Raw genomic sequence first — 16,734 nt, 5'->3', positions numbered from 1 at the left:
TAGAGTGATGGGGCGGGTGGGGCGGCGATGATTCACTTATCTGTGTTCATGGAGCTTGCTTGTGTAAGAGTGGGAGAGTCCCGTTTTATCCCCTTTGGGATGTCATTAACAAGATAAGAGCGCATTATTTGGAATACATTTCACGGTGCATTGAATGATGATTCCAAAGACAAACATCATGTTGAGGACGCCTCCTCCGCCCTGGTATGTTGAAATACTCCTTCGTCTGGATCATCTGCTTTTAAGAGCCTTTCATAACAGAGTATGGCTCATCTTTTTTATTGGGAGACGACATGTTTCGGCAGCACATGTCGCATGGAGAGGTATATAAGGAGGTGGCTCGGTGGATGGGAGTATTCCTCATTCCAGCACAATGGCTCTCCGCTGCCTCTCCGGGGTCATCGCACTGGTACTCCTAGGCGTCGTCGCTGACTCTGTCCATGGAAAGGTAAGATGCAGTCTTTGACATGATAGGACCTTTTTGCCTGTTGGGTGAGACAACTCAGTGTAAATGCTCATCTCTGATTATTGTGGGAAATCTCTTGCAAGCTGTGCAGAGTCTAGCTAGGGAAGGGACTGTGGTCATGAGAAGAGGAGGAGGGCTGTCAACATCATCTCCTACGCTGACGACACCCAGCTGATCCTCTCCCTGACCAACGACCCCGCCGCCGCCAGAGCCAACCTTCACGAAGGGATGAAAGACGTGGCCGAGTGGATGTCGAGCAGCCGCCTGAAACTGAACTCTGACAAGACGGAAGTCCTCATCCTTGGATCATCACCCTCTGCCTGGGACAACTCCTGGTGGCCCCCCGTCCTGGGCAGCGCACCCAAACCGACAGACCACGCACGCAACCTGGGCTTCATCCTGGACTCCTCCCTCTCCATGACCAGACAAGTCAACGCCGTCTCCTCGTCATGCTTCAACATCCTGCGCATGCTACGGAAGATCTTCCGGTGGATCCCCACCGAGACCAGGAAGACGGTCACCCAGGCCCTCGTCACCAGCCGACTGGACTACGGCAACGCCCTCTACGCCGGAACCACCGCCAAGCTCCAGAAGAGACTCCAGCGGATCCAGAACGCCTCAGCCAGACTCATCCTCGACATCCCACGACACAGCCACATCTCCGGACATCTGAGAGACCTGCATTGGCTCCCCGTCAACAAAAGAATCACCTTCCGCCTCCTCACCCACGCACACAAAGCCCTACACGATCAAGGCCCCAGCTACCTCAACAACCGCATCAACTTCTACGCTCCCAAACGACACCTCTGATCAGCCAACCACGCCCTCGCCGCCGTCCCCCGCATCCGAAGAATGACAACGGGAGGAAGGTCCTTCTCCTACCTGGCCGCCAAGACCTGGAACTCCCTCCCGACCGACCTGCGCCTGACCCAAGACCACCTCGCCTTCAGGAAGCAGCTCAAGACCTGGCTATTCGAGCAGTAGCAGCACCCCCCCCCCTAGCGCCTTGAGACCCTCCGGGTAAGTAGTGCGCTATATAAATGCCTGTGATTGATTGATTGATTGATTGTCTGGGTTTGTGAAATGCAGCCATGGATAGAGGCTCAGCCCTGGAACACACACAGACTCTTGGCCATCGTTACCAAAGGCTCCAGGATACCTCCTCCCAATGCACCTTGGAGCACTCGCTGCGCATGCGCCGTACAGGCTCTCTGCTTGCTCCTGATGCTGTGGCTCAATATCTCCAGCCTTCCTCTGGTGCTCGTTCTACTCTCCAACTGCAGACACTGTACAGGCAAGCAGAGCACCTGCCACTCCCTGCAGGCTCCTGGCTGACTGCTCCTCTATGGAAGCAATGCTGCCTCAAACAAAGGTGTGTCCAGAGGAGATAGACCATAACAAAGGTTAGTCCAGCTGAGACCGAGCATAATACAGGTGCATATCGCTGAGACAGACCATAACAAAGGTGCGTCCAGCTGAGACAGACCATAACAAAGGTGCATATTGCTGAGACAGACCATAACAAAGATGCGCCTAGCTGAGACAGACCATAACAAAGGTGCGTCCAGCTGAGACAGACCATAACAAAGGTGCGTCCAGCAGAGACAGACCATAACAAAGGTGCGTCCAGCTGAGACAGACCATAACAAAGATGCGTCCAGTTGAGATAGATCATAACAAAGGTGCATATCGCTGAGACAGACCAAAACAAAGATGCGTCCAGCTGAGACAGAGCATAACAAAGGTGTGTCCAGATGAGACCGACCATAACAAAGGTGTTTCCAGCTGAGAAAGACCATAACAATGGTGTGTCCAGCTGAAACAGACCATAACAAAGGTGTGTCCAGATGAGACAGACCATAACAAAGGTGTGTCCAGCTCAGAACGACCATAAAAAAGGTGTGTCCAGATGAGACTGACCATAACAAAGGGGTGTCCAGCTGAGAAAGACCATAACAAAGGTGTTTTCAGATGAGAGAGATCATAACAAAGGTGTGTCCAGCTGAGAGACACCATAGCAAAGCTGTGCCCAGCTGAGACAGACCATAAAAAGGGTGTGCCCAGCTGAGATATACCATAACAAAGGTTAGTCCAACTAAGACAGACCATAACACATGTGTGTTCTGCCAAGATAGACCGTAACAAAGGTGTGCCCAGCTGAGACAGACCATAACAAAGGTGTTTCCAGCTGAGGCAGATCATAACAAAGGTGTGTCCAGCTGGGACAAGAGCGTAACAAAGGTGCATCCAGCTGAGAGAGACCATAACAAGGGTGAGCCCAGCTGGGACAGACCATAACAAAGGTTAGTCCAGATGAGACAGATCATAACAACGGTGAGTCCAGCTGAGACAGACCATAACAAAGGTGAGTCCAGCTGGGACAGACCATAACAAAGGTTAGTCCAGCTGGGACAGACTATAACAAAGGTGAGTCCAGCTGGGACAGACCATAACAAAGGTTAGTCCAGATGAGACAGACCATAACAAAGGTGAGTCCAGCTGAGACAGACCATAACAAAGGTGAGTCCAGCTGGGACAGACTATAACAAAGGTGAGTCCAGCTGGGACAGACCATAACAAAGGTTAGTCCAGATGAGATAGACCATAACAAAGCTGTGCCCAGCTGAGACAGACCATAACAAAGGTGAGTCCAGCTGGGACAGACCATAACAAAGGTGAGTCCAGCTGAGACAGACCATAACAAAGGTGAGTCCAGCTGAGACAGACCATAACAAAGGTGAGTCCAGCTGAGACAGACCATAACAAAGGTGAGTCCAGCTGAGACAGACCATAACATAGGTGAGTCCAGCTGGGACAGACCATAACAAAGGTGTGTCATGCTGAGACAGACCATTCGGCTAGTCCTGCTGTTTGAGGGAAGTGTCTGCTGATATGATCATAACGTCATGCATGTCCTGCAGTTTGCTGCATATGCCTGTTGGTATGACTACAATGTCACACATGTCCTGCAGTTTGCACCACGTGGCTGTTGCTATGACCATAACGTTACGCATGTCCTCCTGTTTGGAGCACATGCCTGTTGATAGATTCTACCTCATTTGTAGAGATATGACATAAAGGTAGGACTATAGCATCCTCAGGTTCTCTTGTGTCCTCTACCTGATATGGCCACTGATGGAGTTGTCGAAGTGGGCGGGATCTGGAGGGTATTGCGTGCCCCAACCTTTTCAATAGAATAGACTCTGTTTACCTACTCTTTTATTTTAAAAATGCCTCCAAGGATGGCAGAAATAGCCAGGGCCTGTAAATAAGACTCGGCCGTTTAAATCTAAAGTTGGCCGTGCCGCGTTTCGACATTGTACGTACAAAAATACGGCACGCCTCTGTGTTTCCCCTAGTGATGGTGAAAAAAAAGCTCCCTAGTGCCACGCAGGCTCCCTGCCTCCGCGTTGCAAGGATGCCTGCGCTGCAGCTTCGATTGTTTATCTGCAGGAACAGGCCCCTTCCTGCACATAAACAGTCATTAATGGCGATTTGCTCCTTCTACGTGTGATGCATCGCACATGGAAAGGACAAAAAATTAGGAGAAATTAATAATTTTACCTTGCATCGCCATTCTAAGACCACTTATTCCCTGGCTTTCAATTTTGGCGCTGCCTCAGCCTTGTAAATCCGGGACGGCATGAAAAAGCAATGGCAGCACCCACTGCACACCCCTTTGCCGCAGAGGACTGCTGCGGAAAGGGTCATATTTACAAGGTGGCGTTAAGCCACGTTAAGTGGCTGAGCGCCACTATGAAAATATGTGAATGGCATAATGACACCTGAGCGTCCAAAAAAGTGCCGCTCTGGTGGCAAAAGGGTCTTGTAAATATGCCCCTGTGTCTCTACCTTCTTGCCCAGAGAATACAAGGACAGTGTCCACTTCACCTGCCCTGCTCAGCAGGTGGACCAAGCAGTGGCCATGTGGGTTAACCTTGAAGCCTGTCCACCACAAACCATACAGAAGCTCGCCTCCAGTCTTGCATTCAGGCCTCTGGAGCAGCACACTCTAGAGTGACAGTGACTTTGTCACTGAGGTCACAGGACTCTGGAGGTCAGCCCGCCTCACCCATTGGCACCTCCATTGGCCTTCTTTCAGCAGGAGTAGCTGCAACTCGCCAGGGATCAGCAATGCAGTAGTATCTGCATGCACACTGACCTAAGTTTGCAAACTTCACGGTCTCTCTGGCTTATTCACAAGCCCTTTTATCATGTGCTGCCTGCTTTCGGGCCATTGGAATTATGCAGAAAAATTATGTGGAGGTGTTGGCTAAATCATGCAGCAGAAAAGGCTGCAGCGTATTGCGGTATATTATCTGATACATTATCATTTTGACATTTTTACACATACCTACAGTCTATGCAAAGATGTTGCTTTATTAGTGCCAGTGTGACATAGAAATGCAGCAGTGGGAAAGGTGACCAGTCAACCTTTGCAAAAGAGCTGTCCACTTCGCAGCAACACAAGTCACATTTTTTGTACCTTTTGATCTGTTGGAGCTACAAACAATTTTTTTATTAAAATCATCTGATTATGCAGCAGATGAAGTATGGTGTCGCAAATATGGCAGAGCCATAATTATGTGGAAAACATTGGCAAAATGGGACATTTAATATTTTGCCATTAATGTTTGAACTGCTCATGTGGAAAAAGGGAGGAGAAGAGCTGATGACTCCATGGCCCAGACACAAATGTCTCGTGCTTGCACTTTTAAGAGTATTTAGGGCCTTCTGTGATTTGAACCATATCCCACTTTGTGAGTGTATTTTAGTGTCAATAACTCAAATTAAACCTTAAATAAACCTGTGTATCCATTGGTTGAAATAAATAATGTTATAAGCTGTAGCTGGTCAGTGAAATGCCAAACAAATAGTAAAGATTAGGATGTTTTGCTTCTTCGGGCCACACCTCTGACTCCGCCCACTGACCCCATCCTCGGGTATCCCCCCTCTGATTCTCCGCCCCCTGACCCCTTCCTCGGGTATCCCCCCTCTGATTCTCCGCCCCCTGACCCCTTCCTCGGGTATCCCCCCTCTGATTCTCCGCCCCCTGACCCCTTCCTCGGGTATCCCCCCTCTGACTCCGCCCCCTGACCCCATCCTCGGGTATCCTCCCTCTGATTCTCCGCCCCCTGACCCCATCCTCGGGTATCCTCCCTCTGATTCTCCGCCCCCCTGACCCCATCCTCGGGTATCCTCCCTCTGATTCTCCGCCCCCCTGACCCCATCCTCGGGTATCCTCCCTCTGATTCTCCGCCCCCTGACCCCTTCCTCGGGTATCCCCCCTCTGATTCTCCGCCCCCTGACCCCTTCCTCGGGTATCCCCCCTCTGATTCTCCACCCACTGACCCCATCCTCGGGTATCCTCCCTCTGATTCTCCACCCACTGACCCCATCCTCGGGTATCCTCCCTCTGATTCTCCGCCCCCCTGACCCCATCCTCGGGTATCCTCCCTCTGATTCTCCGCCCCCTGACCCCATCCTCGGGTATCCTCCCTCTGATTCTCCACCCACTGACCCCATCCTCGGGTATCCTCCCTCTGATTCTCCGCCCCCCTGACCCCATCCTCGGGTATCCCCCCTCTGATTCTCCACCCACTGACCCCATCCTCGGGTATCCTCCCTCTGATTCTCCGCCCCCCTGACCCCATCCTCGGGTATCCCCCCTCTGATTCTCCGCCCCCCTGACCCCATCCTCGGGTATCCCCCCTCTGATTCTCCACCCACTGACCCCATCCTCGGGTATCCTCCCTCTGATTCTCCATCCACTGACCCCATCCTCGGGTATCCTCCCTCTGATTCTCCGCCCCCTGACCCCATCCTCGGGTATCCTCCCTCTGATTCTCCGCCCCCTGACCCCATCCTCTGGTATCCTCCCTCTGATTCTCCGCCCCCTGACCCCATCCTCGGGTATCCCCCCTCTGATTCTCCACCCACTGACCCCATCCTCGGGTATCCTCCCTCTGATTCTCCACCCACTGACCCCATCCTTGGGTATCCTCCCTCTGATTCTCCGCCCCCTGACCCCATCCTCGGGTATCCTCCCTCTGATTCTCCACCCACTGACCCCATCCTCTGGTATCCTCCCTCTGATTCTCCGCCCCCCTGACCCCATCCTCGGGTATCCCCCCTCTGATTCTCCACCCACTGACCCCATCCTCGGGTATCCTCCCTCTGATTCTCCGCCCCCTGACCCCATCCTCGGGTATCCCCCCTCTGATTCTCCACCCACTGACCCCATCCTTGGGTATCCCCCCTCTGATTCTCCACCCACTGACCCCATCCTCGGGTATCCTCCCTCTGATTCTCCATCCACTGACCCCATCCTCGGGTATCCTCCCTCTGATTCTCCGCCCCCTGACCCCATCCTCGGGTATCCTCCCTCTGATTCTCCGCCCCCTGACCCCATCCTCGGGTATCCTCCCTCTGATTCTCCACCCACTGACCCCATCCTCGGGTATCCTCCCTCTGATTCTCCGCCCCCCTGACCCCATCCTCGGGTATCCCCCCTCTGATTCTCCACCCACTGACCCCATCCTCGGGTATCCTCCCTCTGATTCTCCGCCCCCCTGACCCCATCCTCGGGTATCCCCCCTCTGATTCTCCGCCCCCCTGACCCCATCCTCGGGTATCCCCCCTCTGATTCTCCACCCACTGACCCCATCCTCGGGTATCCTCCCTCTGATTCTCCATCCACTGACCCCATCCTCGGGTATCCTCCCTCTGATTCTCCGCCCCCTGACCCCATCCTCGGGTATCCTCCCTCTGATTCTCCGCCCCCTGACCCCATCCTCTGGTATCCTCCCTCTGATTCTCCGCCCCCTGACCCCATCCTCGGGTATCCCCCCTCTGATTCTCCACCCACTGACCCCATCCTCGGGTATCCTCCCTCTGATTCTCCACCCACTGACCCCATCCTTGGGTATCCTCCCTCTGATTCTCCGCCCCCTGACCCCATCCTCGGGTATCCTCCCTCTGATTCTCCACCCACTGACCCCATCCTCTGGTATCCTCCCTCTGATTCTCCGCCCCCCTGACCCCATCCTCGGGTATCCCCCCTCTGATTCTCCACCCACTGACCCCATCCTCGGGTATCCTCCCTCTGATTCTCCGCCCCCTGACCCCATCCTCGGGTATCCCCCCTCTGATTCTCCACCCACTGACCCCATCCTTGGGTATCCCCCCTCTGATTCTCCACCCACTGACCCCATCCTCGGGTATCCTCCCTCTGATTCTCCACCCACTGACCCCATCCTCGGGTATCCCCCCTCTGATTCTCCGCCCCCCTGACCCCATCCTCGGGTATCCTCCCTCTGATTCTCCACCCACTGACCCCATCCTCGGGTATCCTCCCTCTGATTCTCCACCCACTGACCCCATCCTCGGGTATCCCCCCCTCTGATTCTCCGCACCTGACCCCATCCTCGGGTATCCTCCCTCTGATTCTCCGCCCCCTGACCCCATCCTCGGGTATCCTCCCTCTGATTCTCCGCCCCCTGACCCCTTCCTCGGGTATCCCCCCTCTGATTCTCCACCCACTGACCCCATCCTCCCCCCCTCTGATTCCCTGCCCACAGTCCCCACTTTTCTCCCTCCTTTCCCCGCTGCACTGACTATCCCATCTCTAAGGGGACTGCACTGCTTCTGCTCACTAGTGAACTCACTGGCCCCTCTCTTTCAGTGTGAACTCACTGGCCCCTCTCTTCCAGTGTGAACTCACCCATGCCCCTCTCTTTCAGTGTGAACTCACCTGGCTCCTCTCTTCCAATGGGTACTCACCCAGCCCCTCTAATTCTGTGTGAACTCACTTGGCCCCTCTCTTCCGGTGTGAACTCACCCGGCCCCTCTCTTCCGGTGTGAACTCACCCGGCCCCTCTCTTCCAGTGTGAACTCACCTGCGCTCCTCACTTCCGGTGTGAACTCACCTGCGCTCCTCTCTTCCAGTGTGAACTCACCTGCGCTCCTCTCTTCCAGTGTGAACTCACCTGCGCTCCTCACTTCCAGTGTGAACTCACCTGCGCTCCTCACTTCCGGTGTGAACTCACCTGCGCCCCTTTCTTCCAGGGTGAACTCACTCGCGCCCCTCTCTTCCAGTGTGAACTCACCCACGCCCCTCTCTTTCCATGTGAACTCACTCGCGCCCCTCTCTTCCAGTGTGAACTCACCCACGCCCCTCTCTTTCAGTGTGAACTCACCCGCCCCTCTCTTTCAGTGTGAACTCACCCGCCCCTCTCTTTCAGTGTGAACTCACCCGCCCCTCTCTTTCAGTGTGAACTCACCCGCCCCTCTCTTCCAGTGTGAACTCACTCGCGCCCCTCTCTTCCAGTGTGAACTCACCCACGCCCCTCTCTTTCCATGTGAACTCACTCGCGCCCCTCTCTTCCAGTGTGAACTCACCCACGCCCCTCTCTTTCAGTGTGAACTCACCCGCCCCTCTCTTTCAGTGTGAACTCACCCGCACCCCTCTCTTTCAGTGTGAACTCACCCGCCCCTCTCTTTCAGTGTGAACTCACCCGCACCCCTCTCTTTCAGTGTGAACTCACCCGCCCCTCTCTTTCAGTGTGAACTCACCCACGCCCCTCTCTTTCCATGTGAACTCACTCGCGCCCCTCTCTTCCAGTGTGAACTCACCCACGCCCCTCTCTTTCAGTGTGAACTTACCCAGCCCCTCTCTTTCAGTGTGAACTCACCCGCCCCTCTCTTTCAGTTTGAACTCACCCGCCCCTCTCTTTCAGTTTGAACTCACCCATGCCCCTCTCTTTCAGTTTGAACTCACCCATGCCCCTCTCTTTCAGTGTGAACTCACCCGCCCCTCTCTTTCAGTTTGAACTCACCCACGCCCCTCTCTTCCAGTGTGAACTTACCCACGCCCCTCTCTTTCAGTTTGAACTCACCCATGCCCCTCTCTTCCAGTTTGAACTCACCCATGCCCCTCTCTTTCAGTGTGAACTCACCCACGCCCCTCTCTTTCAGTGTGAACTCACCCGCACCCCTCTCTTTCAGTGTGAACTCACCCGCACCCCTCTCTTTCAGTGTGAACTCACCCGCACCCCTCTCTTTCAGTGTGAACTCACCCGCCCCTCTCTTTCAGTGTGAACTCACCCACGCCCCTCTCTTTCCATGTGAACTCACTCGCGCCCCTCTCTTCCAGTGTGAACTCACCCACGCCCCTCTCTTCCAGTGTGAACTTACCCACGCCCCTCTCTTTCAGTGTGAACTCACCCAGCCCCTCTCTTTCAGTGTGAACTCACCCGCCCCTCTCTTTCAGTTTGAACTCACCCGCACCCCTCTCTTTCAGTGTGAACTCACCCACGCTCCTCTCTTTCAGTGTGAACTCACCCAGCCCCTCTCTTTCAGTGTGAACTCACCCGCCCCTCTCTTTCAGTGTGAACTCACCCAGCCCCTCTCTTTCAGTGTGAACTCACCCAGCCCCTCTCTTTCCATGTGAACTTACCCAGCCCCTCTCTTTCAGTTTGAACTCACCCGTGCTCCTCTCTTTCAGTGTGAACTCACCCAGCCCCTCTCTTTCCATGTGAACTTACCCAGCCCCTCTCTTTCAGTTTGAACTCACCCGTGCCCCTCTCTTTCAGTGTGAACTCACCCGCCCCTCTCTTTCAGTGTGAACTCACCCAGCCCCTCTCTTTCCATGTGAACTTACCCAGCCCCTCTTTTTCAGTTTGAACTCACCCGTGCTCCTCTCTTCCAGTGTGAACTCACCCGCCCCCCTCTCTTTCAGTGTGAACTTACTCGCCCCTCTCTTTCCATGTGAATTCAGCTGGCCCCTGTCTTCAAGTGTAAACTCACCCGGTCCCTCTCATTCTGTCGGAACTCACCCACGCCCCTCTCTTACAGTGTGAACAAACCTGGGCCCCTCTCTTTCAGCGTGAACTCACCCGTGCCCACTCTTTCAGAGTGAACTCACCTGTGCTCACTCTTCCAGTGTGAGCTCACCTGTGCCCCTCTCATTTAGTGTGAACTCACCCACGCCCCTCTCTTCCAGTGTGAACTCACCCATGCCCCTCTCTTTCAGTGTGAACTTCCACGTGCCCCTCTCTTCCAGTGTGAACTCACCCGCGCCCCTCTCAGCCAGTGTGAACTCACCCGCCCCTCTCTTCCAGTGTGAACTCACCCGGCTCCTTCCCTCCCATGTGAACTCATCCAGCCCCTTCCCTCCCGTGTGAACTCACATGTGCCTCTCTCATTTAGTGTGAACTCACCCACGCCCCTCTCTTTCAGTGTGAACTCACCACGCCCTCTCTTTCAGTGTGAACTCATCCGCCCCTGCCTTTCAGTGTGAACTCACCCGCCCCTCTCTTTCAGTGTGAACTCACCCGCCCCTCTCTTTCAGTGTGAACTCACCCGCCCCTCTCTTTCAGTGTGAACTCACCACGCCCTCTCTTTCAGTGTGAACTCACCCGCCCCTCTCTTTCAGTGTGAACTCACCCGCCCCTGTCTTTCAGTGTGAACTCACCCGCCCCTGCCTTTCAGTGTGAACTCACCCGCCCCTCTCTTTCAGTGTGAACTCACCCGCCCCTCTCTTTCAGTGTGAACTCACCCGCCCCTCTCTTTCAGTGTGAACTCACCCGCCCCTCTCTTTCAGTGTGAACTCACCCGCCCCTCTCTTTCAGTGTGCTCACCCGCCCCTCTCTTTCAGTGTGAACTCACCCGTACCCTCTCTTTCAGTGTGAACTCACCCGCCCCTGTCTTTCAGTGTGAACTCACCCGCCCCTGTCTTTCAGTGTGAACTCACCCGCCCCTCTCTTTCAGTGTGAACTCACCTGCCCCTCACTTTCAGTGTAAACTCACCCGCCCCTCTCTTTCAGTGTGAACTCACCCGCCCCTCACTTTCAGTGTAAACTCACCCGCCCCTCTCTTTCAGTGTGAACTCACCGCCCCTCTCTTCCAGTGTGAACTCACCCGGCTCCTTCCCTCCCATGTGAACTCATCCAGCCCCTTCCCTCCCGTGTGAACTCACATGTGCCTCTCTCATTTAGTGTGAACTCACCCACGCCCCTCTCTTTCAGTGTGAACTCACCACGCCCTCTCTTTCAGTGTGAACTCATCCGCCCCTCTCTTTCAGTGTGAACTCACCCGCCCCTCTCTTTCAGTGTGAACTCACCCGCCCCTCTCTTTCAGTGTGAACTCACCCGCCCCTCTCTTTCAGTGTGAACTCACCACGCCCTCTCTTTCAGTGTGAACTCACCCGCCCCTCTCTTTCAGTGTGAACTCACCCGCCCCTGTCTTTCAGTGTGAACTCACCCGCCCCTGCCTTTCAGTGTGAACTCACCCGCCCCTCTCTTTCAGTGTGAACTCACCCGCCCCTCTCTTTCAGTGTGAACTCACCCGCCCCTCTCTTTCAGTGTGAACTCACCCGCCCCTCTCTTTCAGTGTGAACTCACCCGCCCCTCTCTTTCAGTGTGCTCACCCGCCCCTCTCTTTCAGTGTGAACTCACCCGTACCCTCTCTTTCAGTGTGAACTCACCCGCCCCTGTCTTTCAGTGTGAACTCACCCGCCCCTGTCTTTCAGTGTGAACTCACCCGCCCCTCTCTTTCAGTGTGAACTCACCCGCCCCTCACTTTCAGTGTAAACTCACCCGCCCCTCTCTTTCAGTGTGAACTCACCCGCCCCTCTCTTTCAGTGTGAACTCACCCGTACCCTCTCTTTCAGTGTGAACTCACCCGTACCCTCTCTTTCAGTGTGAACTCACCTGCCCCTGTCTTTCAGTGTGAACTCACCCGTACCCTTTCTTTCAGTGTGAACTCACCCGTACCCTCTCTTTCAGTGTGAACTCACATGCCCCTGTCTTTCAGTATGAACTCACCCGCACCCCTCTCTTCCAGTGTGACGTGGGCGGGATCTGGCAGAGTGAGCATGGCACCCTGCTGACCATGGAGCTGGGTGTCAACAGATCGATCGATGGCACCTATCAATCATCCGAGGGCGCTCCGAAGTCTCACCTGCTTGGATACCAGCAGGCTGGCGACAGCCCCACCTTCGGAGTGGCAGTGAAGAACATGGCTGACCGTGAGTATCGCGCAATGCGACAGCTTCTGGCCGTTGTATGATTGACACCTCCAGGGGGCCACGCCCCTTCCCTCTCCCACTTACCACCACTGGCACTTGTCTGCTCCCCCACCTGCTGCTCCTACTTTCCTTCCCACCTTCCTTTCTCCACCCTTTTCACCTTCTTGGCATTTGAGCTGTGCACTGACCCAGGGTCACTCCTGCCTGCAGCTCGTGGATCAAGGGCGGAATGGGGCCAGTGAGCTGTGCACTGAGAGCTGTGCACTGACCCAGGGTCACTCCTGCCTGCAGCTCGGGGATCACGGGCGGGATGGGGCCAGTGAGCTGTGCACTGAGAGCTGTGTACTGACCCAGGGTCACTCCTGCCCGCAGCTCAGAGAACAAGGGTGGGATGGGGGTGAGTGAGCTGTGCACTGAGAGCTGTGCACTGACCCAGGGTCACTCCTGCCTGCAGCTCGGGGATCACGGGCGGGATGGGGCCAGTGAGCTGTGCACAGTGAGCTGTGCACAGACCCAGGGTCACTCCTGACTGCAGCTCGGGGATCACGGGCGGGATGGTGCCAGTGAGCTGTGCACAGAGAGCTGTGCACTGACCCAGAGTCCCTCCTGCCTGCAGCTCGGGCAGCAAGGGTGGGATAGGGGTGAGTGAGCTGTGCAAAGTGAGCTGTGCACAGACCCAGGGTCACTCCTGCCTGCAGCTCGGGCAGCAAGGGTGGGATAGGGGTGAGTGAGCTGTGCAAAGTGAGCTGTGCACAGACCCAGGGTCACTCCTGCCTGCAGCTCGGGGATCAAGGGCGTGATGGGGGCCAGTGAGCTGTGCATAGTGAGCTGTGCACAGACCCAGGGTCACTCCTGCCTGCAGCTCGGGCAACAAGGGTGGGATGGGGGTGAGTGAGCTGTGCAGAGTGAGCTGTGCACAGACCCTGGGTCACTCCTGCCTGCAGCTCGGGGATCAAGGGTGGGATGGGGGTGAGTGAGCTGTGCTCAGTGAGCTGTGCACAGACCCAGGGTCACTCCTGCCCGCAGCTCGGGGATCAAGGGTGGGATGGGGGTGAGTGAGCTGTGCACAGTGAGCTGTGCACAGACCCAGGGTCACTCCTGCCTGCAGCTCGGGGATCACGGGCGGGATGGGGCCAGTGAGCTGTGCACAGTGAGCTGTGCACAGACCCAGGGTCACTCCTGCCTGCAGCTCGGGCAACAAGGGTTGGATGGGGGTGAGTGAGCTGTGCATAGTGAGCTGTGCACTGACCCAGGGTCACTCCTACCTGCAGCTCGGGGATCACGGACGGGATGTGGTGAGTGAGCTGTGCATAGTGAGCTGTGCACAGACCCAGGTTCACTCCTTCCTGCAGCTCGGGGATCACGGACGGGATGTGGTGAGTGAGCTGTGCATAGTGAGCTGTGCACAGACCCAGGGTCACTCCTGCCTGCAGCTCAGGGATCAAGGGCGGGATGGGGGTGAGTGAGCTGTGCACAGTGAGCTGTGCACTGACCCAGAGTCCCTCCTGCCTGCAGCTCGGGCATCAAGGGTGGGATGGGGGTGAGTGAGCTGTGCATAGTGAGCTGTGCACAGACCCAGAGTCCCTCCTGCCTGCAGCTCGGGCATCAAGGGTGGGATGGGGGTGAGTGAGCTGTGCATAGTGAGCTGTGCACAGACCCAGGGTCACTCCTGCCTGCAGCTCGGGCAACAAGGGTGGGATGGGGGTGAGTGAGCTGTGCATAGTGAGCTGTGCACAGACCCAGGGTCACTCCTGCCTGCAGCTCGGGGATCACGGGCGGGATGGGGCCAGTGAGCTGTGCACAGTGAGCTGTGCACAGACCCAGGGTCACTCCTGCCTGCAGCTCGGGCAACAAGGGTGGGATGGGGGTGAGTGAGCTGTGCATAGTGAGCTGTGCACAGACCCAGGGTCACTCCTGCCTGCAGCTCGGGGATCAAGGGCGTGATGGGGGCCAGTGAGCTGTGCATAGTGAGCTGTGCACAGATCCAGAATCACTCCTGCCTGCAGCTCGGGCAACAAGGGTGGGATGGGGTGAGTGAGCTGTGCATAGTGAGCTGTGCACAGACCCAGGGTCACTCCTACCTGCAGCTCGGGGATCACGGGCGGGATGGGGCCAGTGAGCTGTGCACAGTGAGCTGTGCAGAGACCCAGGGTCACTCCTGCCTGCAGCTCGGGGATCAAGGGCGGGATGGGGGTGAGTGAGCTGTGCATAGTGAGCTGTGCACAGACCCAGGGTCACTCCTGCCTGCAGCTCAGGGATCAAGGGCGTGATGGGGCCAGTGAGCTGTGCACAGTGAGCTGTGCTCAGACCCAGGGTCACTCCTGCCTGCAGCTCGGGGATCACGGACGGGATGTGGTGAGTGAGCTGTGCATAGTGAGCTGTGCACAGACCCAGGGTCACTCCTGCCTGCAGCTCGGGGATCAAGGGCGGGATGGGGGTGAGTGAGCTGTGCAAAGTGAGCTGTGCACAGACCCAGGGTCACTCCTGCCTGCAGCTCGGGGATCAAGGGCGGGATGGGGGTGAGTGAGCTGTGCAAAGTGAGCTGTGCACAGACCCAGGGTCACTCCTGCCTGCAGCTCGGGGATCAAGGGTGGGATGGGGGTGAGTGAGCTGTGCATAGTGAGCTGTGCACAGACCCAGAGTCCCTCCTGCCTGCAGCTCGGGCATCAAGGGTGGGATGGGGGTGAGTGAGCTGTGCATAGTGAGCTGTGCACAGACCCAGGGTCACTCCTGCCTGCAGCTCGGGCAACAAGGGTGGGATGGGGGTGAGTGAGCTGTGCATAGTGAGCTGTGCACAGACCCAGGGTCACTCCTGCCTGCAGCTCGGGGATCACGGGCGGGATGGGGCCAGTGAGCTGTGCACAGTGAGCTGTGCACAGACCCAGGGTCACTCCTGCCTGCAGCTCGGGCAACAAGGGTGGGATGGGGGTGAGTGAGCTGTGCATAGTGAGCTGTGCACAGACCCAGGGTCACTCCTGCCTGCAGCTCGGGGATCAAGGGCGTGATGGGGGCCAGTGAGCTGTGCATAGTGAGCTGTGCACAGATCCAGAATCACTCCTGCCTGCAGCTCGGGCAACAAGGGTGGGATGGGGTGAGTGAGCTGTGCATAGTGAGCTGTGCACAGACCCAGGGTCACTCCTACCTGCAGCTCGGGGATCACGGGCGGGATGGGGCCAGTGAGCTGTGCACAGTGAGCTGTGCAGAGACCCAGGGTCACTCCTGCCTGCAGCTCGGGGATCAAGGGCGGGATGGGGGTGAGTGAGCTGTGCATAGTGAGCTGTGCACAGACCCAGGGTCACTCCTGCCTGCAGCTCAGGGATCAAGGGCGTGATGGGGCCAGTGAGCTGTGCACAGTGAGCTGTGCTCAGACCCAGGGTCACTCCTGCCTGCAGCTCGGGGATCACGGACGGGATGTGGTGAGTGAGCTGTGCATAGTGAGCTGTGCACAGACCCAGGGTCACTCCTGCCTGCAGCTCGGGGATCAAGGGCGGGATGGGGGTGAGTGAGCTGTGCTCAGACCCAGGGTCACTCCTGCCTGCAGCTCGGGGATCACGGACGGGATGTGGTGAGTGAGCTGTGCATAGTGAGCTGTGCACAGACCCAGGGTCACTCCTACCTGCAGCTCGGGATCACGGACGGGATGTGGTGAGTGAGCTGTGCATAGTGAGCTGTGCACAGACCCAGGGTCACTCCTGCCTGCAGCTCAGGGATCAAGGGCGTGATGGGGCCAGTGAGCTGTGCACAGACCCAGGGTCACTCCTGCCTGCAGCTCGGGGATCACGGACGGGATGTGGTGAGTGAGCTGTGCATAGTGAGCTGTGCACAGACCCAGGGTCACTCCTGCCTGCAGCTCGGGGATCACGGACGGGATGTGGTGAGTGAGCTGTGCATATTGAGCTGTGCACAGACCCAGGGTCACTCCTGCCTGCAGCTTGGGGATCAAGGGCGTGATGGGGGCCAGTGAGCTGTGCACAGTGAGCTGTGCACAGATCCAGAATCACTCCTGCCTGCAGCTCAGGGATCAAGGGTGGGATGGGGGTGAGTGAGCTGTGCAGAGTGAGCTGTGCACAGACCCAGGGTCACTCCTGCCTGCAGCTTGGGGATCAAGGGCGTGATGGGGGCCAGTGAGCTGTGCACAGTGAGCTGTGCACAGACCCAGGTTCACTCCTTCCTGCAGCTCGGGCATCAAGGGTGTGATGGGGTGAGTGAGCTGTGCATAGTGAGCTGTGCACAGACCCAA

General features: G+C 56.7%; 1 protein-coding gene across 1 annotated transcript in view; it reads left to right on the top strand.

The window, feature by feature from the left end:
* The first annotated feature begins 298 nt into the window (after positions 1 to 298).
* LOC144807267 (avidin-related protein 1-like) overlaps positions 299 to 16,734 on the top strand; it is a 37,877-nt gene continuing 21,441 nt past the window's right edge. The window contains exons 1-2 of the mRNA XM_078673108.1: positions 299 to 448; positions 12,311 to 12,494. Of these exons, the coding sequence (XP_078529234.1) occupies positions 374 to 448; positions 12,311 to 12,494 (259 nt within the window). The 5' untranslated portion in view covers positions 299 to 373. The remainder of the gene's footprint in view (positions 449 to 12,310; positions 12,495 to 16,734) is intronic.

The sequence above is a fragment of the Lissotriton helveticus genome, unplaced genomic scaffold (genome assembly GCF_964261635.1).
Source record: "Lissotriton helveticus unplaced genomic scaffold, aLisHel1.1 SCAFFOLD_570, whole genome shotgun sequence".
Classification (NCBI taxonomy): Eukaryota; Metazoa; Chordata; class Amphibia; order Caudata; family Salamandridae; genus Lissotriton; species Lissotriton helveticus.
The sequence above is the reverse complement of the archived record's forward strand: the minus strand, read 5'-3'. Positions and strand labels throughout refer to the sequence as shown.